The sequence below is a fragment of the Ipomoea nil genome, unplaced genomic scaffold, assembly GCF_001879475.1.
Source record: "Ipomoea nil cultivar Tokyo-kokei standard unplaced genomic scaffold, Asagao_1.1 scaffold1250, whole genome shotgun sequence".
NCBI classification, from domain to species: domain Eukaryota; kingdom Viridiplantae; phylum Streptophyta; class Magnoliopsida; order Solanales; family Convolvulaceae; genus Ipomoea; species Ipomoea nil.
The window spans coordinates 2106636-2134063 of NW_017617678.1; the positions used below are offsets into that span (position 1 = coordinate 2106636).

The 27428-nt window shown below is 40.3% G+C and overlaps 2 protein-coding genes across 2 annotated transcripts; one reads left to right on the top strand and one right to left on the bottom strand.

The window, feature by feature from the left end:
- Positions 1-8285: 8285 nt before the first annotated feature.
- LOC109184075 lies at positions 8286-10094 on the top strand. The gene is made up of 2 exons (XM_019334109.1): positions 8286-9596; positions 9681-10094. The coding sequence occupies exons 1-2, from the start codon at positions 9398-9400 to the stop codon at positions 9926-9928; spliced, it is 447 nt and encodes a 148-aa protein (XP_019189654.1). The 5' UTR covers positions 8286-9397; the 3' UTR covers positions 9929-10094.
- A 7196-nt stretch (positions 10095-17290) lies between these two features.
- LOC109184119 lies at positions 17291-18169 on the bottom strand. Its single transcript, XM_019334166.1, has one exon. It carries the CDS (start codon positions 18167-18169, stop codon positions 17291-17293), a length of 879 nt encoding a protein of 292 aa, XP_019189711.1.
- Between the last annotated feature and the right edge of the window lie 9259 nt (positions 18170-27428).

Below are 27428 nucleotides of genomic sequence, written 5' to 3' on the forward strand. Positions count from 1 at the left end.
TTATCCTAGACAGAACTCGTTTTCTGGATTTTCTTCTGTGGGATCCGTATGGTCCTTGTCCTCTGGGATTGGGTTTCCCCCTTCTAGGTCCTCTTCGCTTCCGAGGTTGGCTTGAGTGTGGCTCATAACGAATGCCTTTCCGGGAGCGCCGTAACTTCCTTGATGACCGGTGCCCCCGTGTTGGCCCACGGTGGCGGGGCGCGGTCTTTGGGGTCGAGTGCACTGGAAGGCCTTGTGCCCCTCCTCTCCACAGTTGAAGCATCGCCAGGGGTTGCCCGCGCAATCCTTGCCCCTGTGGCTTTTGTTGCATCTCGGGCAAGGGAAGCTTCTTGGATTAGCTTCGTTGTTTCCCAGGGGCGGTCTTTGGTTGGTCGGGTTGTTCGACCTTGTGCCGGTGTCGTTTCTCATTCTTTTTACTGGCAGTGCCCCACTTCCGGTGCTTCTTCTTCGTATTTGTTCCTGAACTCCGCGTTGGAGTAGTTGGATTCGATAGAGGTTCGCGGCACTGGAGTAAGCCTCGTTGAGGGTCCGAGGTCTGCTTACCACTAGCGCCTTTCGAGCTTCGAAGTTGAGGCCCGACACGAATCTTTCTATCTTGGTTACCTCGGTGGGGACTAGCTCTGGCGCGAAGCGTGCCAACTCGAGGAATCGTTTATGGTATTCTACGACGGTGGTCGTTCTTTGTTTTAGATGAAGGAACTCTTCGTACATGGATGCTTTCACGTGGGTTGGATAGAATCTCTCTCGTAGTCGTGTCTTGAGGTTCTCCCAATTGAACCCCGGTTCTTGTTGATAAGTGGGTCCCTCGTGGATCCACCAGAGATCGGCCTCGTGCCCGAAGTAGAATGATGTTATCTCTACGCGGCGTTCCTCCGGGCATTCTACTACCCCAAAAATCTTGTCAAGGGTTCGGATCCATTCTTCTAGGACCGCAGGATCCTCTTCTCCCGAAAACGTGGGTGGTCGGTGATTTGAAACTTGTCGGGCGGCGTCTGAGTTTGCGTTTGATGGAGGTGGTGGGGGCCTGTTGTTGCGAAGGGCTGCGTCACTTACTGCCTGTGCGACTTGTGTCAGCTGTCGTAGGGTTTGGGTCAAGGGGTCGTCTGCGGCGGGCTCTGGAGGTCTTGATTGCCTTCTGTTCGGTGCCATGCAATCATCTTTCTGGTCAGTGTTTATAAGAACGTTAAATTAGAGTCTGACGCACTTCTTATGAAGTGATAAGTGGGGAAGGGTAAAGTGTAGGGAAGTTATGTGTAGGTTTCACAATCTCACCGCGCGTCCTAAGATTCCTGAGTCCTATGTTCCTAGGTACCTAGAGTTCAAGCCTATTGTCCTAAAGTCCGGTCTTACGAGTCTCTTCCTAGGGTCAAACTTAGGCTTTGATACCAACTGTAACACCCCAGATTTTTAAGACATTTTAAGCTTATATAATAAAGGTAATATCTCATTACATCCCAAAGTATATCATAAGTGTACGGGGTGCTATGCCACACCTGGGCTAGAGAACCCAGGTGCACAGGCTGTCTAACTAATATCCATTGAAACACAATGCATAATATGGCGCGCAGGCCAAAAAGGGAAACTAATCTACTTCTACGTTCCAGTTCTAGCGCGCTCCAGTGCTCTAGTCCTCTGTGCCTGAAAGCCAAATATATCTGTTCAGCGAGAGATGCTGGTAACCCACTCCAACGCGTTGAAATACAATACATATAGAGATATATATAGATATACGAAAACCATTTTGAGCATGAAGATATATCCTATGAACTCTAGCTTTAAAAACCGGGAATGACTCGACAGATAAGGCCAGACACAAGCAACAGTTATAACGAGCATATGCAGTTCACAACAGATAAGGCAGATAAGGCAAAGCATAAACAATGATCATAACCCAACATGAACAATCCCCAATATAAATCCCATAGTCACATCTCCCAAGACACTCGTAATCACAACTCGTCCATGTCACAGCACATAACACACTTTGTTGGCGCCATAGGACCAATCGCATGCCCATACATGAGGGTCAGCGCATATAGCTCTGACACGGCCCCGCAGCACCCTGCCCCGTATCGCAACACGGAGGGGTCGATTGCAACCGACCGATGAACCGCAGCTCATCATAGTGTTTGATCGCAACCAAACAGTGGACCGCAGCCCAAGAGAATGTCATCTGACCGCAGCCAGGAAAAAGGACGAACCGCAGCTCGTATAGAAACGTTTTATCGCAACCAAACGGTGGACCGCAGCCCAAGAGTATCAATCTGACCGCAGCCAGCTTCTGAACCGCAACTCAGGATAACCAATCCGATCGCAACCGAATTGGGGTAACACACACACATAACACATAGCAAGCACATGCAACCCACATTACACATTGGGAAGGGGAATAAAACGTATAACAAAACCTATGCGTGATCCATCACATACTAGGAATATTCCTAAGGGATTCATTCTTCTTCCACCTAGGTCAACGGGATACCAATTCAACTAGCATGCAATATAATAGACTCATAAACCTACGAACGGTACCCGAAATATCAAACTAGACATCGGCACGATAAACGGAGTCCGTTGGGACACCACGGGGGTCGGGGGAACATCAAACGGGGAAGCCGGGATCCCGAGGTGGGATAATTTCCAGCGGGTAGCCGGTGGGTGGGGGGCCACCCGCCGGCTGCCCGTCGGATAATACTGTTCCGGGCAGCGGGTAGCCGGCGGGCAGCTGCCCGCCCGCCGGCCACCCGCTGCCGGGCGGTGTTTCTCGGCCGTGGGTAGGTGGCGGGTCCCCTACCCCCACTGACTCTTTTCATCACTTTACGCCCCGGGAACCGTTGTGGAACCCGAAACCATGCTTAGACACTTTACAACGCAATTAACGAAAACACGTAGACAATTAACGAATCAAATATAAGAAATGGACGGCACATAACCTATCATGCTTTTCTAAATATAATCAACACCCAAACATGCGATTTCCCCACCCGATAATCCAAGAATAAGATCATACGATACAACCTAGGCTTCTAATCACTTTTATATCAGCAAGTATACGGTTCGTCTTCTAATTGCAAGATTCGGTAAGAATAACACATAAACATCAAGAGCATCACATAATTATCAAGAACAACACATAATCATCAAGAACTCCATATAATTATCAAGAACAACACATAATCATCAAGAACTCCATATAATTATCAAGAACACCATAATTATCAAGAATCTCCCAATATCAAGATTATCAAGATCCCCCTTGGGATCATCACATCAATTACCAATAATAATCATCATAACTTGCCAATACACAATAATATGGGGAAACCCTAAGGGGGAATTATAACTATGAAAATAGGTTTTGTTGAGACATGGGTTACCTCTTAGCCTTAATTAATTCCTTGGCTATGAAGGATCTTTCTTTAAGCTTCCTTGCTGTCTTGATTTCTCCTAAGGGGATTCTTGGAGCTCTTTTGGGGTGGTGGGGCGTTAATCTTGTGGGAAGTTCTAGGTGCCTCCTAAGTCCCCTATTTATATATTTAGGAGTCCTAATTAGGAACTTAATATTATAGGCTTGCTAATTCTATTCCTTTTGGAACTAAGGATTGGGTTTAGGGGTTGGGTTTATATATGAGGGCCCATGGACTATGGTGGGCCTTTTTCCCTAATTAATCATTATAATATATTCTTTCTCTTGGGCTATTGATTAATTAATTAAATGGTTTTAGGGGTCGTAACACGGGGTGTTACAGTAGGATATATCTTCATGTTCAAAATGGTTTTCGTATATCTATATATATATATCTATATGTATTGTATTTCAACGGGTTGGAGTGGGTTACCAGCATCTCTCGCTGAACAGATATATTTGGCTTTCAGGCACAGACGAGTAGATCACTGGAGCGCACTAGAAGCTTGGGGCATAGCTTAGATAGTTTTCCCTTTCGGCCTGCGTGCCATGATTTAGTATTGATACTGATTGAGGTTTTAGAATTTAGCCTGTGCATCCGAGTTCTCTAGCTCGGATGTGGCATAGCACCCCGTACTCTTTGTATCGTATTTTGGGATTTAATGAGATTCTATCTTTATTATATAAGTTTTAAAAATCTTGAAAATCTGGGGTGTTACAGTAGTGGGAACCGGATATTCTTGGCTTAGTTGAGCAATCACTTCAGATATTGAACAATTATGAGTGCAACATATATATTGTCATTCTGCTCTAGCATTCTCCATGAGGAATATGTGGGCAGAGCATATGTCTTCTATGTGAACTAATGCAATTGATCCCATTCTTGAATTCACGGTATCTAGTATTGGTAACAGCTTCACATTCCCTGTTATTAGGGATAAGAGCACTCAAATGCTTGATGGAACTGTGGGATTGAGGAAGGGACCACTCAACCCAGCTTTGGGACTTAATTACCATTTCAACAGATCCATCACACATTCGGCTAACTTGAATAAACCCCAAATCTTCACAGCAGCACCAACTTAGACTTTGGGGAATTCTTGCATTATTATTCCAACATCAGAGCTCAACTTGAGGCATCATTTCTCATGCAAGATCAGCCCCAAGCCAGCAGCACTTCTCCACCTCATGAGGCCTTGAACTGCAGCACTTCTCCACCTCATCAAGACCATCCATAATCATATCTCAGCCACCATGAGTGTATCCCTCTTATTTGCTGCCCAGCCCAGCTTCTACACAGCAAACAAACACCATCTGCAACTCAATCTGCATTCAGCTGCAAATCTCAGCTCATCAGCAATTCCAGAATTGCAGATCTGCAACTCTGAGAGTGTTGCTGCATCTACCAAGATCTGTGTAGCATTCACAGCATTTACCCCTTTTAGATTATATTAATTCCATTAAAAGACCTTCAATTAAAGTTCCACTCAATCAAGCCTCAGAAAGTTTTAGCTGCAACCTCTGGTCTGTATAACCTGCTCAAGATCTGCAATTCTTCTTTCTTATTACAAACTACATAGAGTGTCATCTCCCATGGAAGGATCCACTCTATGGCAACATCAAAACTCTACTTTAAAAGTTTCATTTTGTTGCTACAACTCAGGGCTTCATTCACAGGGCTTCTCATTCTGTAGCTCTGTAGATCAGACTCCCCAGATGCAGATCACATTCCGTTTCAATTCTTTTCCATTCACTTCTGCTCAGATTTCAATAGATTAGAGGTCCACCAAGTTAGGTGAACCATCCTTATGCCTCCAAGGATAAATCATCTCAGATCAGCCTGCTATCAGGTCACCAAAATATTATTAGGGATATGTCATGACCCTCTCTGTGGTATAGAAGGCCCCTTCAACACCATCACCATGATGTATGTCAATGTCTACATAGAGAACCTGCTCATGCACTTTGAGGAGCTCAAATATGGCAAGCACTATGTCTCTCCCATAGCAAAATCCAGAAGCTTCGCATTTCTTGGCATGATGCAATCCACCAGCCCAGTTTATAGCAATATCACAATGTCCATGGTTTAACTTCACAGCCCCACCTATAGAACCTCCTGCATAAGTTTGACAGCAGAGTAGAGACCATAAAAAACAGGGCAGTCCTCACCAACATTAAATTGCTTCAACTGCCTCAGATTATCTTGTTGTGTTTCTGGAGTAATGCTTCTCAAGAAAGTAACATAGCCATCAGCATGAAACCTGCAAAGGTCCTTATCTCTTGCAAGATTAGGCTTGAGGACTTTGATATGCTGTAGAAGTCCATAATGTGGAAGAAGAGCATGTGTCATCCGAATTCTGTGTGGCTTCATTGGGTGGCCTTGCCCATAATAATAATTCCCAACTCATTGAGCTTTTTATCCCCTCTTTCATCTCCATCATACTAAGCCAAACAATTACATTACAGCAACACAAGCAATAATAGTGAAACTTGCCGCAACAAGAAACTTATAATTTTAGCATTCCTCCTGGATCAAAAGGAAATTCACTCCACCATGGCATTTTAGGATTGACATTGAAATAATACGGTTCCATTGCGACTCTCACCGCTCCTATCAAAGTAGTTAAAACTATTCCAACAGTATATGCATATTCAACATTCAGTCCGGAAAATTTCCCACCTAAAATCACATATTCCACCCCAACACTTTCATCATAGTTCATCACCACATGCATACCCACATTTTTTGCAGTAATTCTAACATTAATGTCTCCAAGAGAGGGTAAATTACTCTTATGTGTGTCATTAGGAACTAAATAAGAATCAACATAATCAGTTACCTCAATCATAACAATGGAAATCAGATGGTCATTGTGAGCACTACACTCAAACTACAAGCTACTGATGTGTTGAGAAGGATTTCCGATCATTGTAATCAATGTAAACCATTCTTTTCATTTCAAGGACAATTTATCAGACACAGTTGAAAACAATATACCAGACACAGTTGAGATATGTGAGTTTTTCATTATTCCAACAAACATTTGATCAAACACCACTACTGACTTCTCCATTTGCACATCAGAATTATTTAATTCTTCATTCTTAGCAGTAGCTTCAATATCAATTTCTTCCTTATTATCACCAAGTTCCTCCAAATCATCAAGAGGTGGTGATCTATCATCAAGCATGCCATTATCAACCACGCAAGGAGTAGCATTTTCAATTACATCAACCTCTCGGTCTGAGTTCCCAAATTCTTCAGCCAGAATCGGGGAAGATGTGCTGTCGTTTCTGCAGGCTTCAAATTGCAGCGGTTGTGGAGGTTGTGGAGGCAGCTGATCCTCAATCTCTGGATTTGTATTTGGCAATTCGAATTCTCCGGCGAGGATCGTCGCTTCTAAATCTCCGGCGGCTTCCTTAATCAGATCCGGCCACATCCCAACTCCTGGGTTCATCTTCGCCTCTTCTGAATCTCCGGCGAGGTTCCCAAATCCCTCTTCTAGAATCGACGGAGCAGATCTGTTGCTTCTGCCGGCTGAAGAAGGATCCAAGGCAGGAAGGGGATATCCATTTAACCTTTGCAACTGTAAAATCTCAGCTTTCCATGCCCCCATATGACCCTTGATATCCTGAATGGAATCCTTCATCTTTTGCTGACTAGCTATCAGCCTACTGCTGTGCTCCATCATCTGAGCCTCCAACCGGTTCATTCTATCCTCCATTGATAATGTAGGCTGGGTCCCCATTATGGGCTCTGATACCAAATGTAACGCACCTGGTAATATGCAACAAGAACAACAGAAAGAGATAGAGAAGAAGAGAAGAAATCTAGGGTCGAGAGGAAGAAAGGATTTAGGGTTTTTGCTTTCAGAATAAAATTATCCAAAAACATAGCTTAGAAAAACCAACACCAAAAACAACATAATATAAATATCTAAGGTAATACGTCCAAAGAACCTTTAACCAACTCCCGCAATTCCAGCTTCTGCAAGCTCCCAATTGTCTGCATCCAAACGACGTCGTCTGAGTCTTCGTTGCAACTGCTTCCATCGGCCAGATTACGGAACGACGTCGTTCCGTTTGTTTATTCAAACTACTCCAACGGCTACCTTCTTACGATGTCGTTTAAATAAGTGATTGCGATTAATTCGTTTTCTCAAAACAACGTAGTGCCGGTCCCTCGACTTCTCATTTCTGCCTTCCCTCACTTAGCTTCTAAGAATAATTCCTTCTTCTCCAATTCAGCCTCCATCCCTTCATTCAATCTTTCTTCTCCTAGATTCATGGTCATGACACAATTGTAATGGTAAGTACAATATACCATTTTTTTGTCAGTTTATTTTACGCACAGAAAATGGGTTAAGGGAACATAATTGATTCTATGTTCAAGGGAACACAATTGATGTTTAATATGTGTATATGGAGTTTGGTGTTAGAGGTTGTATGTGTATGTATATATGGGGTTACACTGATGTGCGGGGGTGTATATATGGTCGATTTCTGTTTGCTATGCTACTGGGGGCAATTTTCTATTGACTAACTTCTATATACTTTTTTATGGGTATGTTGGACCTGGGGACCATTTCCTGTTGGCTTGCCAAATCTATGCATTCTTTATTAAAAGTAGTACTAAGTAGCAGTAGTAAATAGTAAAGTAATGCTTTAAATTGTTTTGCTAGAATTATTTTATTTTTTATTAATAAATGCATAGATTTTACAGTTGGAGACCATTTAATAAATTCACTGGTTGACTGGTTATTCGTATTATATATAACAGCTAGGGTAAACACTTCACAAGGGTTCACCCTTAGTCTAAGACATGGTGGAAAGGTCAAGAAAAGTGGGCAGACTACATATGTTGGAGGGGAGACAACTTGTGTGAATAATATGGATGTTAATGAGTGGGGGTTCTTCAAATTAAAGGAGAAAGTAATAGAATTGGGATATGAGAATTTAGATGGTGTGAAGCTATTATTTAATGGGTCAGATGGATTGATAGAATTACAATCAGATGTGGAAACATTCAGTTTAGTGAATGAGATTGAGATGTATAATGCAATAGAGGTTTGGGTTGTTCTTGGTGATTGGCAGAATGAGGAGTCAAAAGAAGATAATGGGTGTGAATAGGCATCTGATGAGGATTCCGATGAGGTATATTCCACTGATAGTAATGATGCAGTGCTAGATGATATTGAATTTGAGAGGAATGTAGATCTAGGAGTAGAGTTTGCTGGCATAGAAGAAAGTGATCGGCAAGCCAAATGTGTTAAAGCGAAGCAGAATGTGAATGTGGAAATTAACTTCTCTGATGAGGGAAGTGCAGTAGAAAGTGATGATGAGGGTAATGAGCTAAAGTTGCCAGAGTTTAGGGCTAAAACAGATATGAAATCACAAAAATTTTGTCTTGTTGGTTTGACATTTGGTTCAAAAGAAGAGTTTAGACAAGCTATGGATTTGGCAATAGAAAGGAATTACTGTTTGTAAAAAAATGACAAAGTTAGATGCGTTGTTGTTTGTGTAAGCATAATGACTGTCCTTGGAAAGTTACCCTTAGGAAAGAACAAGAAGCTTTATCTTGGAGGATCACTGCTATAAATGATCACCATGATGGGTGTTGTTGGGCTCGCAACAATTACATGGTTAACTCAAGTAGAATTGCTAAAAGATGGAAGAATGAAATTGCAGGACATAGTGGATGGAAAACCAGGGAGTTTCTAGAGAAAGTGTCTACCAAGGAAGGTTTTCTCTTTCTATGAGGCAAGCATATAGGGAAATTAAGAAAGCAAGGGCTGTCATTGATGGGGAGGAGCATGAAAACTTTAATAAATTATGGAGTTATTTCTTAGAGATTCAAAGGACTAATCTAGGGAGTAGATGTCATGTAAATTTAAGTGATTTGTTATATGAAGGAAGGCAAAGATTTGTGAGATTTTATATGTGTTGAAAGCATGCAAACAAGGATTTAAATTTTGTAGGCCTATCATTGGAATGGATGGCTGCCACTTGAAGGGAATATATGGGAGTCAGTTGTTGTTAGCAATTGGGGTTGATGGTTATGACTCAGTGTTCCTTCTAGCTTATGCTATAGTTGAAGGTGAGACAAAGGATTCTTGGAGCAGGTTTTTAAACTTTTTAAAAAGGGATCTCTGTATCACTCCAGCTGGTGAGTTGCATCTCACATTTATCTAAGGTATATTCTATTTTTTTTTCAAAGTATTTGCTACACTATATGTTAACTCTTTTTGTAATCATCACTGTAATGTTTGACTTTCAGATAAGCAAAAGGGCTTAATCCCTGCATTTGAGGATGTTATTCCTGGAGCTACTCATAGATTCTGTGTAAGACATTTACATGGAAATATGAAGCAAGCTGGATTTACTGGAAAAGCTATCAAGGATGCTTTATGGGATGCTGCAAGGTCTACCAGTGTCAACACTTTCACTGCTGCCATGAAAAAACTGCATGATATTGATGCTAAGGCATATGAGTGGCTTTGTGACAAACAACCATCAGAGTGATCTAGGTCTCATTTCACCACTTTTGTTCATTGTGATATTTTAGTTAACAACATTTGTGAGTCATATAATGCTGTAATTTTAGATGCTAGACAGCAGCCACTAATTACTTGTCTTGAGACTTTGAGAAAATTGATAATGTCTAGGTTGTTTGAGTGTAGGAAATAAGCTTTGAGGGGGGCACTTGGGCAGGTTTTGGAGCAACATGAAGTTGATTTGGGTAGGTTTACTTGCACATGAAGAAGTTGGGATTTGAGTGGCATTCCGTGTAGGCATGCCAAATGTGCAATTTGGATGAAAAATGGTCATGGCCCTGTCAATAATTATGTTCATCAAGCATACTTTGTTGAGAATTATCTGAAATCATATGGAGGGAGTATCAGGCCAATGGCAGGTCAATCAGAGTGGCCTGTTTATGATAGAGAACCACCTAAGCCACCTCTATACACTGCTAAGGCCAAAAGACCGAAAAATAGAGAATAAGAGAATGTGATGAGCTAAGGAAAGATGGAATGCACCTCAAACGTAGTCATGCTCACATCCACTGCCCCAACTGTAAGAAAGATGGCCATAATTGTAACACCCCCGAATTTCAACAACTTTTAAAACCAATTAACGCTTATGAAAGAGGTAAAGTCTAATCATTAAGAATAAGCAAAGCGGGAGCTAACTACACAAATCCGGGAGATGTTATGCCACACCTACACAACATTAGGTGCACAGGTAAACACTAACTACTAAGCAGTCTAACAGATCAACTACTTGTGCTCACAGGCCTCAACAACTATTAAAGAAAGAGATATAATCTATCTACAGGCCACTAGCGCGCTCTCCAAAGCGACTCAACCTGTAAAAGATAAGGGATAACACCCGGTCAGCGAATAATGCTGGTAATCCACCAACACGCGTTAAGTATCATAATATATATAGATATAATCAAAACCATTTGAAACTGGGAATACAGTATATATCATTTTAAAGCCGAGAGAGAGGAAACATCAATAGACTCATCAATCACTCACAACAAAGGTTAAAGACCATCATACTCAACAAGACAATAGAACCACAAGCAAGAAGCTCAATACAAGGTACAACGTACGACACACAAAGAAGGATTCACAAAAGACATGCTCTTAAGTAAAGAGAGGCAAGATTCACACCATAACGAGTTCCAAGTCCACATAAGACACAGTCACACCAAGTCATATACCGTGGAGTCGGCACCAAGGCTCGATTCATAGTGGATAAGTGTGGAGGGCTCCAAATCATTAATCATGTATCACGTAGTCATCGTAACGACCCGGATCACATGCTATAATGTCATCGCAATGACAAGGTCCGCAACCCAATGGAAGCAGTGCTAGCAACTTTAAGTGTATACACCTCCTGTTGAGATTCCAAGCTCAACGGGTTAGCTATCATCTTTGGCAACTAGAATGAGTTTCCCATGTTTCCCACAAGTCACAAGTAGCCAAACGATAATCCGAAGCTTTAAACCCACTACCGGATGCATTCACACATAAGTCCCCACACTGTCCACTTTACCAGCTCAATCATCTCATCACATCAATCCATCATCCCAACAAGAGTCAATACCCACGGAATATAGAGATACAACAACACCTAGATTCCACACAAAGTGTGTACAACAACAGATAAGCTCAACAATAGCTTAATCAAGAAAAAATCATACACACGGAATTACATCAAGGGATTCAATCAAGGGGTTTCAATGAAGGACATGAAATGATACTCAACAATAAAAATGGACCTCAATCCAATATCAACATGATTGGCAACACGAGTTGTCAATCCTCAATAGAAAGGGACAAACAACACATACTAGCATCAGTGACACCAAGACTAGCATGCATATCAAACGGGTAATCAAAATAGTTCCAATGAACCACAAAGACTCAACATCAATCCAACGAATCACAAGGTTGGATCATTACGATTCAAGACACCAAGTCCTAACATGGATACTTAAGACATTGCTCTAGAAATACGTAACATCAAGGAGACACACAAAAGCTCAACAATCCAATCAAACGGGGGCCAAAGAATCACACACGAGTGGGCGAAGCGGTGGCCGGATAATCCGCCACCATTTCTCAAACAGGTACCCCGCGGGTGGGGCCACGGGTAGGGCTCTACCCGCGGGGTACATCAGGGCCCAAAAATTAGCATTCGCGAAATTTGCACTTTCAAGGTCAAGTTCAAGTCCAAATGACCCCAAACCTTCCATACAACAAAGATATGACTTGAACCCATGAATAACTCATACAATAGCATTCAAGAACGCTAAATACAAGCTCTAAATATGCATTATCACAAGATCATGCATCAATCACTCCAACCCATCAAGAATATCACATAGAAGCCAATAATCATTATTATCAAGTGAAAATAGGTTTTGTGTAGCATGGGTTACCTCTTGAAGACAAAGAACACCTTCTTCAACCTCAAAGCAAGACCAAAGATCCTCTAGATCAACCTAGCACTCCACCCACCTCTAGATCTTCTACAAACTGCAAAACCTAACAAAGTAAAGGAAATATTTTGAGAAAAGATGGAGGAATCTTGTAAGGAAAAGGTAGGGAAGGATAGGTTTTACTATTCCTAGCCTTGTAGTGTTTGAAAGTTGGAATCCTGGCTTGGGATTTCTTGAAGAACTTGTGAAGATCAACTCTAGATTTCCTAGAGAGAAGGAGGAGTAGGGAGCAAGAAAGAGATGTAGAGAGAAGGGGAATCCTGAAAAATGATTTGGATTCCTTGGTTAGGGTAGGGTTTTAATGCTAGCATTGTGTGAAATGACCAAAAGGGCCCCTTCCTCCCAAAACAAGTTAGGAGAAAGACAAAGTCTAGGGTACAATGGCTAAAGCCCAAGGTACAACTCATTGACCAAATTAAAAGGATAAGGAATTTGGTCAACTAGGTCTTTCAACTAATTTCAAAGGGAAATTAGGATAAGAATTGTAAAGTCCCAAGGAATTAATTAAGGAATTAATTCGGGTTTTAGGGAACGAATTTCTGGGGTGCTACACTCCTCCCTCCTCAAATGAAGTTTCGTCCTCGAAGCATAGATGCAACGAGGGTTAAGTAAGAACAACAATATGGATTAAAGGTCGTGTAACATAAACGAAGAGTAAGATGAAAGATAGGATTTGGGAATTAACCCAAGATTAGAATCAAAGTAGGAAGATTGGTAAGATTTAGAAATAGGCTAAGGATTCAAATTATGGTGGAAAGATTGATAGGTCTAGAAATAAGCTGAAGGTTCACAAAGGTGTGACAAGAATGAAAGATAAAGCGATAGATAAAAGATTTACCAGAAGGGAAAACTAATTACACCTTAACTCAACTCTTTACCCATTACAAGCCACCGGTCTACACAGAACTAGACATCTTAGCTAAGGCACAACCTACAACTGAAACTGACACCAAGAGGACTCTAAAGCTAGATTACCCGGGAACGAAGAACAAGGATTGCGTCTTCAACTGTTCACCACTGACTTCTCTAACCAAAGGAAGCAGGGTCCTCACACTGCACAACTAGATCTCGGCATCCGCTTGAACTTGATCCGTTACTTCCAAACAAAGGTCACTACTGCCACACCTACACAACATTAGGTGCACAGGAAAACACTAACTACTAAGCAGTCTAACCGATCAACTACTTGTGCTCACAGGCCTCAACAACTATTAAAGAAAGAGATCTAATCTATCTACAGACCACTAGCGCGCTCTCTAAAGTGACTCAACCTGTAAAAGATAAGGGATAACACCCGGTCAGCGAATAATGCTGGTAATCCACCAACACGCGTTAAGTATCATAATATACATAGATATAATCAAAACCATTTGAAACTGGGAATACAGTATATATCATTTTAAAGCCGAGAGAGATGAAACATCAATAGACTCATCAATCACTCAAAACAAAGGTCAAAGACCATCATACTCAACAAGACAATAGAACCACAAGCAAGAAGCTCAATACAGGGTACAACGTACGACACACAAAGAAGGATTCACAAAAGACATGCTCTTAAGCAAAGAGAGGCAAGATTCACACCATAACGAGTTCCAAGTCCACATAGGACACAATCACACCAAGTCATATACCATGGAGTCAGCACCAAGGCTCGATTCATAGTGGATCAGTGTGGAGGCCTCCAAATCATTAATCATGTATCACGTAGTCATCGCAACGACCGGATCACATGCTATAATGTCATCGCAATGACATGGTCCGCAGCCCAATAGAAGCAGTGCTAGCAACTTTAAGTGTATACACCCCCTATTGAGATTCCAAGCTCAACGGGTTAGCTATCATCTTTGGCAACTGGAATGAGTTTCCCATATTTCCCACAAGTCACAAGTAGCCAAACGATAATCTGGAGCTTTAAACCCACTACCGGATGCATTCACACATAAGTCCCCACACTGTCCACTTTACCAGCTCAATCATCTCATCACATCAATCCATCATCCCAACAAGAGTCAATACCCACGAAATCTAGAGATACAACAACACCTAGATTCCACACAAAGTGTGTACAACAACGGATAAGCTCAACAATAGCTTAATCAAGAAAAAATCATACACACGGAATCACATCAAGGGATTCAATCATGGGGTTTCAATGAAGGACATGAAATGATACTCAATAATAAAAATGGACCTCAATCCAATATCAACATGATTGGCAACACTAGTTGTCAATCCTCAATAGAAAGGGACAAACAACACATACTAGCATCAATGACACCAAGACTAGCATGCATATCAAACGGGTAACCAAAATAGTTCCAATGAACCACAAAGACTCAACATCAATCCAATGAATCACAAGGTTAGGTCATTACGATTCAAAACACCAAGTCCTAACATGGATACTTAAGACATTGCTCTAGACATACGTAACATCAAGGAGACACACAAAAGCTCAACAATCCAATCAAACGGGGGCCAAAGAATCACACACGAGGGGCGAAGCGGTGGCCGGATAATCCGCCACCGTTTCTCAAACAGGAACCCCGCGGGTGGGGCCACGGGTAGGGCTCTACCCGTGGTAGTACCCGCGGGGTACATCAGGGCCCAAAAATCAGCATACGCGAAATTTGCACTTTCAAGGTCAAGTTCAAGTCCAAATGACCCCAAACCTTCCATACAACAAAGATATGACTTGAACCCATGAATAGCTCATACAATAGCATTCAAGAACCCTAAATACAAGCTCTAAACATGCATTATCACAAGATCATACATCAATCACTCCAACCCATCAAGAATATCACATAGAAGCCAATAATCATTATTATCAAGTGAAAATAGGTTTTGTGTAGCATGGGTTACCTCTTGAAGACAAAAAACACCTTCTTCAACCTCAAAGCAAGACCAAAGCTCCTCTAGATCAACCTTGCACTCCACCCACCTCTAGATCTTCTACAAACTGCCAAACCTAACAAAGTAAAGGAAATATTTTGAGAAAAGATGGCGGAATCTTGTAAGGAAAAGGTAGGAAAGGATAGGTCTTACTATTCCTAGCCTTGTAGTGTTGTAAAGTTGGAATCCTGGCTTGGGATTTCTTGAAGAACTTGTGAAGATCAACTCTAGATTTCCTAGAGAGAATGAGGAGTAGGGAGGAAGAAAGAGATGTAGAGAGAAGGGGAATCCTGAAAAATGATTTGGATTCCTTGGTTAGGGTAGGGTTTTAATGCTAGCATTGTGTGAAATGACCAAAAGGGCCCCTTCCTCCCAAAACAAGTTAGGGGAAAGACAAAGTCTAGGGTACAATGGCTAAAGCCCAAGGTACAACTCATTGACCAAATTAAAAGGATAAGGAATTTGGTCAACTAGGTCTTTCAACTAATTTCAAAGGGAAATTAGGATAAGAATTGTAAAGTCCCAAGGAATTAATTAAGGAATTAATTCGGGTTTTAGGGAACGAATTTCTGGGGTGTTACACTCCTCCCTCCTCAAATGAAGCTTCGTCCTCGAAGATTAGATGCAACGAGGGTTAAGTAAGAACAACAATATGGATTAAAGGTCGTGTAACATGAACAAAGAGTAAGATGAAAGATAGGATTTGGGAATTAACCCAAGATTCGAATCAAAGTGGGAAGATTGTAAGATTTAGAAATAGGCTAAGGATTCAAATTAAGGTGGAAAGATTGATAGGTCTAGAAATAAGCTGAAGGTTCACAAAGGTGTGACAAGAATGAAAGATAAAGCGATAGATAAAAGATTTACCAGAAGGGAAAACTAATTATACCTTAACTCAACTCTCTACCCATTACTAGCCACCGGTCTACACAGAACTAGACGTCTTAGCTAAGGCACAACCTACAACTGAAACTGACACCAAGAGGACTCTAAAGCTAGATTACCCAGGAACGAAGAACAAGGATTGCGTCTTCAACTGTTCACCGCTGACTTCTCTAACCAAAGGAAGCACGGTCCTCACACTGCACAACTAGATCTCGGCATCCGCTTGAACTTGATCCGTCACTTCCAAACAAAGGTCACTACTGCCGGCTCCAAAACACGAGTAGGATGTCCTTCACCCTAGCTCTTTGGTTCACTTGATGCAGGTTGCCAACTTAACACTTGCTTTAACACACAACCCACCACTCTCTTCAAGGCAAAGCTTGCAAACTTCAAAGCTTTCGGTCCGGATGAAAGGTCCAAAACAGGAATGGTAACAAAGGAGAAAGGTAGCTCAGGGGGAAAAAGGCTCACAAGAAGAGATTCAGTTCAACGGAAAAGATTAGAGTGAAGAGTTTAAGGTTTGAAAACTCGAAGATCACATCGGTTAAGAAGAGAAGAAAGGTAAACAAGGCTACAACTTAGGAAGTCAAGGTTGTTATCTTGTACGGAAACAACTAAAGAAGAAGGCACGAACAAGGTTTGGGAAGAAGAACAAGGTTTTCTCGGTAAGAAGGATGGTTGATTCGACTAAAAAGGAGGGAGAAAACGGATTAAAGAGGGTTAAAGGTTCCCGACTTCAGGCGATCCCTTCTACTGGACGAACTGGTTACAACCTTTTTGACCAACTGGCAGATCTCTTCTTCGATCCTGGCACGACTTCAAACGAAGAACTTTATCGGACTTCCTTCATGTGCTGATAGAACAACCAACTTTACAACTTCCGAGGGAAACTCTCACGACGAAGCACAACTGAACCCTTCCAACGAAAACCAAGGTCGGAGCTGACCCTTAAACTAATTAGACCCGAAGCTAAGGTCTTAACACTTAACACCTAACACCAAATCTAGCATGCAAAGAAGGGCACGGAGGCAAAAAAAGGGCGCAACAAAAAGGTACAAGCACTTACTCCATCTGTTCCAACTTGCGTCTTACTCACGACTGCGGATCTTGCCTCGCCGAGGTCTCAACTTTGCACATGAGTCCTGGCTGCTTCTTCCACTTTGTCCACCGTTGATTCTGCTTCGAAGCTTACTTCCCGACTGGGGTCTCACACTACCAACTGGTTTCGGGTTTGCTAAAGTCTTCCTCTTAGACATGCACTCAAAGGACCGGTGACCTTTCTTGTCACAAGCAAAACACTCCACTGGCTTTCCAAGAAAGTCCACGCCGGGGTGGTTACTTCCACACTTCTTGCAAACGGAGCGCCTTCCCTTAGCCGTGTTGTTCCGGATTGGCTGGGGAGTCTTACCACCCTTAGAGTCGTCTCTTTGTAGACTTCTTGTTGATTCAACACCGGTAACTGACAAACTCATAACCACAGGTACAACACTTTTTTCAAGCTTCCTCTTACGGCTCTCCCGGATCCCTTTCTGGACTTGCTGCACCTGGTAGAGATCAGCTGCACAAAGGAAGGCCTCATTGAGAGTCTTGGGCTTCGACACAGTCAAGGCTTTCCTAGCCTCGAAGTTGAGTCCGACCACAAACTTCTCAACTTTACTCTCCCCGGTAGGTACCAAAACTGAGGCAAAACGGGCTAACTCCAAAAACTTCTTGTGATACTCCATCACCGACAAGGGTACTTGCTTAAGGTGGAGACACTCATCGTACTTTTCCGCCTTGACATGAGCAGGATAGAAGCACTCACGTAGCTTATCCTTCAAGCTTTCCCAACAGAACTCCGGATCTTGTCTACAAGCTAGTCTTTCAAGCATCCACCACATGTCCGCTTCTTGCCAAAGATAGAACGTAGCCAACTCCACTTGGCGATCCTCCAGGCAAACCACTGCTTTGAAGATCTTGTCAAACATCCGGATCCACTCTTCAGCACCGCGGGATCTTCTTCACCGGCGAAGACCGGGGGACGGAGACTCGACACTTGGCGTGCGATGACTTCTCCTTAAAGCGTCTGCGACCGCTCTTGACTTCCCCTCGTGCGTGAGGATCTTCAAGTCTTGATCTTAAAACTCCATTCGACGTCTTTACTTCTTAACGGACTGCAGCTGCGCGAGGTTCTAGACTTCAACTTTGGAGATTAACGTAGAACTGAGGGACGACACCGCACAAGAAATGACGCCACTTACTCGAATAGGGATTGTTGTGGTTGATTCCCATTCTCACGTCAAGCAGACTATCTTCTTCTTCAGATTGTCCAACTGTCTAGATGTATCCACCACCGCTTCACTTCTTTGCACCAAAGGACTTCCAAGCTCTTCTTCTATCAAACACAGATTTAGCCGAGGCCTTAGCGAGAACTAGAACGAGGCAAGTTGCCTGGAAGGTTCACACCAACCGAGAACAACTGCCACAACTACTAACGCTAACAAAAGAACAAGATAAGAGAACTAAACAGATAACAAAAGATAACTCACAACCTCACCGCGGGTCCTAAGAATCCTATACTTAGGTACTTAAATACTTAAAGGCTTCACTAAACAACTTAAAGTCTCAACTTACAAGCAGTAACCTAAGCTCAACCTAGGTGCTTAAAGTCCAACTCTTAACATCTAGGCTCAAACCTAGGCTCTGATACAAACTGTAACACCCCCGAATTTCAACAACTTTTAAAACCAATTATCACTTATAAAAGAGGTAAAGTCTAATCATTAAGAATAAGCAAAGCGGAAGCTAACAACACAAATCCGAGAGATATTATGCCACACCTACACAACATTAGGTACACAGGCAAACACTAACTACTAAGCAGTCTAACAGATCAACTACTTATGCTCACAGGCCTCAACAACTATTAAAGGAAGAGATCTAATCTATCTACAGGCTACTAGCGCGCTCTCTAAAGCTACTCAACCTATAAAAGATAAGGGATAACACCCGGTCAACGAATAATGTTGGTAACCCACCAACACGCGTTAAGTATCATAATATACATATATATAATCAAAACCATTTGAAACTGGGAATACAGTATATATCATTTTAAAGTCGAGAGAGAGGAAACATCAATAGACTCATCAACCACTCTCAACAAAGGTCAAAGACCATCATACTCAACAAGACAATAGAACCACAAGCAAGAAGCTCAATACAAGGTACAACGTACGACACACAAAGAAGGATTCATAAAAGATATGTTCTTAAGCAAAGAGAGGCAAGATTCACACCATAACGAGTTCCAAGTCCACATAGGACACAATCACACCAAGTCATATACCATGGAGTCAGCACCACGGCTCGATTCATAGTGGATAAGTGTGGAGGGCTCCAAATCATCAATCATGTATCACGTAGTCATCGCAAACGACCCGGATCACATGCTATAGTGTCATCGCAATGACAAGGACCGCATCCCAATGGAAGTAGAGCTAGCAAGTTTAAGTGTATACACCCCTTATTGAGATTCTAAGCTCAATTGGTTAGCTACCATCTCTGGCAACGGGAATGAGTTTCCCATGTTGCCCTCAAGTCACAAGTAACCAAACGGTAATCCGGAGCTTTAAACCCACTACCGGATGCATTCACACCTAAGTCCCCACACTGTTCACTTTACCAGCTCAATCATCTCATCACATCAATCCATCATCCTAACAAGAGTCAATACCCACGGAATCTAGAGATACAACAACACCTAGATTCCACACAAAGTGTGTACAACAACGGATAAGCTCAACAATAACTTAATCAAGGAATAATCATACACATGGAATCACATCAAGGGATTCAATCAAGGGGTTTCAAAGAAGGACATGAAACGATACTCAACAACAACAATGTAACTCAATCCAATATCAACATGATTGGCAACAGGAGTTGCCAATCCTCAATAGAAAGGGACAAACAACACATTCTAGCATCATAGACACCAAGACTAGCATGTGCATCAAACGGGTAACAAAATAGTTCCAATGAACCACAAAGACTCAATATCAATCCAACGAATCAAAAGGTTGGATCATTACGATTCAAGACACCAAGTCCAAACATGGATACTTAAGACATTGCTCTAGAAATACGTAACATCAAGGAGACACACAAAAGCTCAACAATCCAATCAAACGGGGGCCAAGGAATCACACACGAGTGGGCGAAGCGGTGGCGGGACAATCCGCCACCGTTTCTCAAACAGGTACCCCGCGGGTGGGGCCACGGGTGGGGCTCTACCCGTGGTAGTACCCGCGGGGTACATCAGGGCCCAAAAATCAGCATTCGCGAAATTTGCACTTTCAAGGTCAAGTTCAAGTCCAAATAACCCCAAACCGTCCATACAACAAAGATATGACTTGAACCCACGAATAGCTCATACAATAGCATTCAAGAACCCTAAATACAAGCTCTAAACATGCATTATCATAAGATCATGCATCAACCACTCCAACACATCAAGAATATCACATAGAAGCCAATAATCATTATTATCAAGTGAAAATAGGTTTTGTGTAGCATGGGTTACCTCTTGAAGACCAAGAAAACTTCTTCAACCTCAAAGCAAGACCAAAGCTCCTCTAGATCAACCTAGCACTTCACCCACCACTAGATCTTCTACAAACTCCCAAACCCTAACAAGGTAAAGGGAAGATTTAGAGAACAGATGGAGGAATCTTGTAAGGAAAAGGTAGGGAAGGATAGATCTTACCATTCCTAGCCTTGTAGTGTTGGGAAAGTTGGAATCTTGGCTTGGGATTTCTTGAAGAACTTGTGAAGATCAACTCTAGGATTTCCTAGAGAGAAGGAGGAGTAGGGAGCAAGAAAGATGTAGAGAGAAGGGGAATCCTGAAAAATGATTTGGATTCCTTGGTTAGGGTAGGGTTTTAGGGCTAGCATTGTGTGAAATGACCAAAAGGGCCCCTTCCTCCCAAAACTAGTTAGGAGAAAGACAAAGTCTAGGGTACAATGGCTAAAGCCCAAGGTATAACTCATTGACCAAATTAAAAGGATAAGGTATTTGGTCAACTAGGTCTTTCAACTAATTTCAAAGGGAAATTAGGATAACAATTGTAAACCCACAAGGAATTAATTAAGGAATTAATTCGGGTTTGATGAAACGAATTTCCGGGTGTTACAATAATAGATGAAAATCTCCTGAAGATCCTAATGTTAAGGCTAGATTGGTAAGACTGTTGTTCAGGTCCATCATTTTAATACATATGTTATGCATGTTTTGTATTTCATTAATACTTTTTTATTTGCTTGACATTGTACAATGGCTAAAGCCCAAACTTCACCCCTATGACAGTATAGATAGTTAAAGATGCATGTTTCATGTACACTTGTATTAAGGTTAGAAAAGTATTTATAGTGTAATTTCAATCAATATTATTATATGGAGATTCTGTAAAATAATAAGTAGAATTGTATTACGGATAGGAAAGTATATTTACTGCAATTTCAATATTATTATTTACAGAAATAAAGATGCATGTTTCATGTACAATTGTATTAAGGTCAGGATAGTATTTATAGTGTAATTTCAATCAATATTATTATTTGGAGATTCTGTGAATTAATAAGTTGAATTGTACTGTATTATGGATAGAAAAGTATATGTACTGCAATTTCAATATTATTACTTGCAGAAATAAGGATGCATTCTTCATTTACAAATGTATTAATTAAGGTTAGGAAAGTATTTATAGTTTAATTTCAATTAATATTATTATTTGGAGATTCTGTAAAATAATAAGTAGAATTGTATCACAGATAGAAAGTATATGTATTGTAATTTTAAAACTGGAGTGTTTATTAGTTTGCTTATATTTATATATTCATTTATTTTTATTAAATATTTAATCTCATGTATGAAGATTGACGTTTTTGCATCTATATTGTTTTACTAGACATGCATGTGTAATGTTTTTCTAGCTTGTCAACAATATTGTCACTTAACCTGTTGATTTATAATACAGAAATAAGCAGTGAAAACAAAGAAGAGTGACGAAATAAACTTTTTCCTAGCGTATATAAGCTAACAACAATGCCAAAATTTAAAACAATTTAAAGCATAACAGAATAAAACATCTGTTAAGCATTTAGTCTACTTAAACAAAGAAAAACAAAATCACAGTCTGATGATGCGTAAATGGGAAATTTAATTGTCTGGAACACAAATATACATTGTTTGTCGTCAATCAAAAACCAATCGGGCAAGGTTCTCATGTATTGGGTTGGATCTTAGGATTCTTCAAACGCTTTGAAGACAATGAGCAGTCCATGTTTAGTCTCTTTAAAGACTGTTGATGGAACTGCTTTAATCAACCAAAATGACTTTTGGAATTGACGAAGATATAGCTTTCAGTGGTGCTATGCCCTAGATGAAATTAACTATATTAAGAAAAGCAAGGTGGGAAAGTATTATTGCAAGATGGAGAAACATGTTTAATGAGAACTAACTTGTTCAACATTGTCCTGTGGAACATTGATAATCCCTAGACAAAAACAGACTCCATTAGTCAACAATAAAGAGAAATAGCAGAAATACCAAAGAAGAACAAAAAATAATCGATGTAAGAATTGTTCACGATTAAGAGAGTATTTATAGTGCAATTTCAATATTATTATTTGTAGAAATAAGGATGCATGTTTCATGTATAATTGTATTGAGGTTAGAAAGTATTTATAGTGTAATTTCCATTAATATTATTATTTGGAGATTCTATAAAATAATAAGCAGATAGAATTGTATTACGGATAGGAAAGTATTTATACTGTAATTTTAATCTAAATTATTGCAATTTCAATATTATTATTTGCATAAATATTGATGCATGTTTCATGTACAATTGTATTAATGTTAGGAAAATATTTATAGTGTAATTTCAATCAATATTATTATTTGGAGGTTCTGTAAAATAATAAGTAAAATTGTATTACGAATATGAAAGTATTTATACTGTAACTTTTTTCTAAATTATTGTAGTTTCAATATTATAATTTGAAGAAATAAGGATGCATGTTTCATGTACAATTGTATTATGGTTAGAAAAGTATTTATAGTGTTATTTCAATCAATATTATTATTTGGAGATTTTGTAAAATAATAAATAGAAGAGAAAAGGGTCAAATAAGCCCCTAAACTTTACCCTAAAGGTCAATTAGCCCCCTAAACTTTAAAAAATGTCAATTAAACACTCAAACATGTTAAATTTGGTCAATGAAGCCAAAAAACCAGTAAATGACCTATTATTACAGGTCATTTTAATTCCGGCGACGAAATCCGGCCACCGGTGACAGATTCCGGCGACCGGCGAATTTTTCCGGCGGCCGGCGAGATTTTCCAGCCGTCCGGTCGTCTTCCACCGGAGAAGATGACCGGATGGGCGCCTTCTCCAATGGAGAAGCGTTTGCCGCCTTCTCCATTGGAGAAGGTGGCCGTTCGGTCGTCTTCTCCAGTGGAAGATGACCGGACGGCCGGAAAATCTCGCCGGCCGCCGGAAAAATACGCCGGTCGCCAGAATCTGTCACCGGTAGCCGGATTTCGTCGCCGGAATTAAAATGACCTGTAATAACAGGCCATTTACCGGTTTTTGGGCTTCATTGACCAAATTTAACATGTTTGAGTGTTTAATTGACCTTTTTTAAAGTTTAGGGGGCTAATTGACCGTTAGGGTAAAGTTTAGGGGTCTATTTGACCCTTTTCTCTAAATAGAATTGTATTACGGGCAGGAGAATGTTTTTTTTACCGATTCTTTATTATTATTATTATTATTATTAAGTGTTTGGATGGAAAGTTGTAAAAGTTGAATTTTGTTTTTATTAGTAGTATACATTATTATTAGTAATTTTAATATAGAAACACTTAAGTAATTTTATTAGCAATTTGGAACTAGAAACGCTTAAGCATTTGTTTTGCCAATGCATTCATACTGTATCACTTTGGTAGAATACTGCAGATTGCAATCTCCCTAATGATGATATGACTTTTGTTGTGTGGCTATTTGCTTATCTTAGAGATGGTAATGTGCAGAAAGTTTGCTCTATTACTGCCTTGTGTTGGTCTTTGTGGCAATCTCGCAATAATCTGGTTTGGAATAATAAACCTTGGCAGACCTATCAGATATGGTTGGAATATCAACGTGTAGCCGCTGAATGGTTGCAAATGGGAGACGCTGATTCGATAGAAGGTGGGAGCACTGGGTTTTCGCATGGCATCAATATGACTATGCAAGCAGATGTGGTAAATGTTTTTGTTGATGCTGCTTTGTTCCCGAATGTGGATCATGGTTACTTTGGCTGTGTGCTAATGAGTAGTACTAATGATTTTTTGGCAGCCAAGAATGGGGAGATTAATTGCTTGGATGATGTCCACCTTGCTGAGTCTATGGCAGTGAAGGAAGCTTTATCTTGGGTAAAAGGATCTTGGTTACCCCAAAATAAGAGTGTTTTCTGATTGTCAGATGGTTTGTCACCTTTTGAATAAGCCCGGAATTGATTTCTCATATGCAGGCCGGATTCTTAGAGAAAGTAGACTTCTTCAACGACACTTTGAAGTAGTGTCCTTCAATTTTATTCCAAGATCAGAGAATAAGTTAGCCCATGCTTTGGCCAGGACAGCTCGTTCACAATCTGATTCTTCTATTTGGATTTCCTCTATTCCTTTTTGTATTCAACATTTAATCTAATAATATCTCTTTTTGGTTTTTCAAAAAAAAAATAAAAATATAGAATTGTATTATAAATAGGAAAGTGGGAAAGAATATATTGTATTAGGAATTGTATTACCATATTTTAATCTACAATTGTACTATGAATAGAAATTGTATTTGATAGTGTATATACGGTGGTGCGTATGATACGCATACAATTGCCTTAAGCTTGAGCTCAGGACCAGGTAACCGTGAGTTGAGAGGTTCCCGACAAGCGAAGAGACCAAAAGTCCCCCCACCTCGCAATAAATGCAGGTATTTATAGGAGGCAAGGGGCCACGTCTCGGGTTCTCGGCATGATGGACGCGTTTCTTGCCCGTGGCTGCTGGCATGCCACCTAAGAGGTTCGCCATATGTGCAGCGGACATTCCGATGCTAACCAAGCCATACGTTTCCAGGAAAGTGCTAGGGAATAGAAAAATTAGTCAGCTGCGCTCGGGATCGGACAGTTCTGAGAGCTCACGCAGTGAGGAGTCAAAATCGACCGGTAGGATGACGCTTGACCCGGATACGGCTAAGTATATGGCTATAAGTATTATTATATTTTTATAATATTACGCAAACCTTAATAGTATAGGAGTCTTTTGGGTGGAAAGTTAGAATAGAGGATTTTGTTTTTATATATAGTATAGATTTGAAATGTATATTGTATAGCATAAAGGGTTTTTTTTGCGTGCGTAAAAGGGGTGCACAGGGACGGAGCCAAAGGGGGCAGCTGCCTCCTCCCCCCACCCCTACCCCCACCCCATATATAACCTTTGTATGTATATATAGTACAAGTTGTAGTATTAGTATAAAGAAGCAGGTAAATGTTAACAAGAAGTGAGTTAGATGAGTTGGTAGAACACATGTTTGGTTGTAGTGAAGGTTTAGGTTTCAAATCCTTTATTGGTAATTTCATACACACACACACACACACACATATATATATATATATATAACATTCGTTTATATTAATAATGAGACTTGTAATTTATAATGTCATTGCTATTCAAATTATTTTATCAAATTAATTATGTTTCAAATATTTTGTTATGAATATTTTTATAAAATTTTGATGTGTATTATTTTTCATCCATATCCAACAATATTTATACCTATATTTCTTGGTTAAGTTTTTTTTTTTTTTTCAAACTATCTCTTTTGTTTTCATGTTTCGCCTTCACTCGGAAAAATTTATGGACCCGTCCCAGCTTCTTTGCCCCCGCTCAACAGAATTCCTGGCTCCGTCCCTGGGGGTGCACCCACAACTTGAATACAGGAATGTCGTCCAAATATTGACATAAACTCGTAACCATATTTACTATCTCCTTAAATTTTTGAAGTGCTCATTCATTCAAGTTTGCAGAGAATGGTATACATTAACTGTTCAACTATATTGTAGATAATACTTTATTTTATCTTGAGACACTGATAGTATAATGCTCTTATCACCTCCGAAAATAGTGAACCCATTTTTTTTAAGTGTATATAACACATGACTTGAATTTCTTTCCTTAAATTTTAGCATTCAAATCGCTTTTACTTAATAAAAATTTCTATCGTGTCTACTGATCAATTTTATTCTTTGTTATCACTAATGTAAGGCAAAGTTGACAATTGGTTGGATGGTATCATATATTTGCGTCTAAGACCACATGGCATTGTCTTGATTCTTCATGGGGTAATCTACTGAGCCTTGGGTTTCCCCTGAATAATAAATGGGATGATAATATCTACCATCACATCTAATGGGGTTGAGATTATTAGGACTTTTTAAGAGATGATTATAACATATTCTGTTTATTTTTTATTTTGCAACCATATTATTATTTTTTTACTAAAATATAATACATACTTTTCACTTTAGCCTACATTTACTTTGTTTTCTTGTTATGTTCATTTCTTTTAAGATGTTCTTTGGTCTATTCCTGCATACTGCACACGTCATATACCGTGAATGCACACACAAAGTCATTACTTTCCTTCGCTTAATGAACTACACACTTCATTACCCGCTCATACTCACACTCATCGGCATTACGCACACACCTTCCTCCGTGCACGCACACGCCATCGAGATGTCCACAACAAACTACTTATCAACTAACACCATGCTTCAGTACTATGCATCCACATGCTACTATAAAATGCACAAATGCCAAATACATACCGCTTACGTGTACGAGAATACTCAGTAATATGCACTCACCCTTCTACTTGTTCGCAAACACCTTAATCAGTGGACAGTTACGATGTCCAAACCAAGAACCACATATTCAAATGTAAATGTTTTATTGGCTTAGAGGACACACGATCCCTTAACATTTTTTAAAGTTAACGTTTTTGCTCTGTGATTTCTTCATATGTTCGTTTATTTGAAGTTGTTATTTTGTCTATTTTAGCATAATGCACATATCTTAAACCATGAACACACACTCATTATCATTACATTCCTTCGCCCCTTGAACTACATGCCCCATGACCCGCTCGT

What these genes read in the sequence shown, in the direction of transcription:
- LOC109184075 (XM_019334109.1), top strand. Translation starts at nt 9,398, where the DNA reads ATGGATGGCTGCCACTTGAAGGGAATATATGGGAGTCAGTTGTTGTTA. An exon ending in GTTGCATCTCACATTTATCT is followed by an intron (nt 9,597 to 9,680) that starts AAGGTATATTCT and finishes ATGTTTGACTTT; the next exon opens with CAGATAAGCAAAAGGGCTTA.
- LOC109184119 (XM_019334166.1), bottom strand. Translation starts at nt 18,169, where the DNA reads ATGTTTGACAAGATCTTCAAAGCAGTGGTTTGCCTGGAGGATCGCCAA.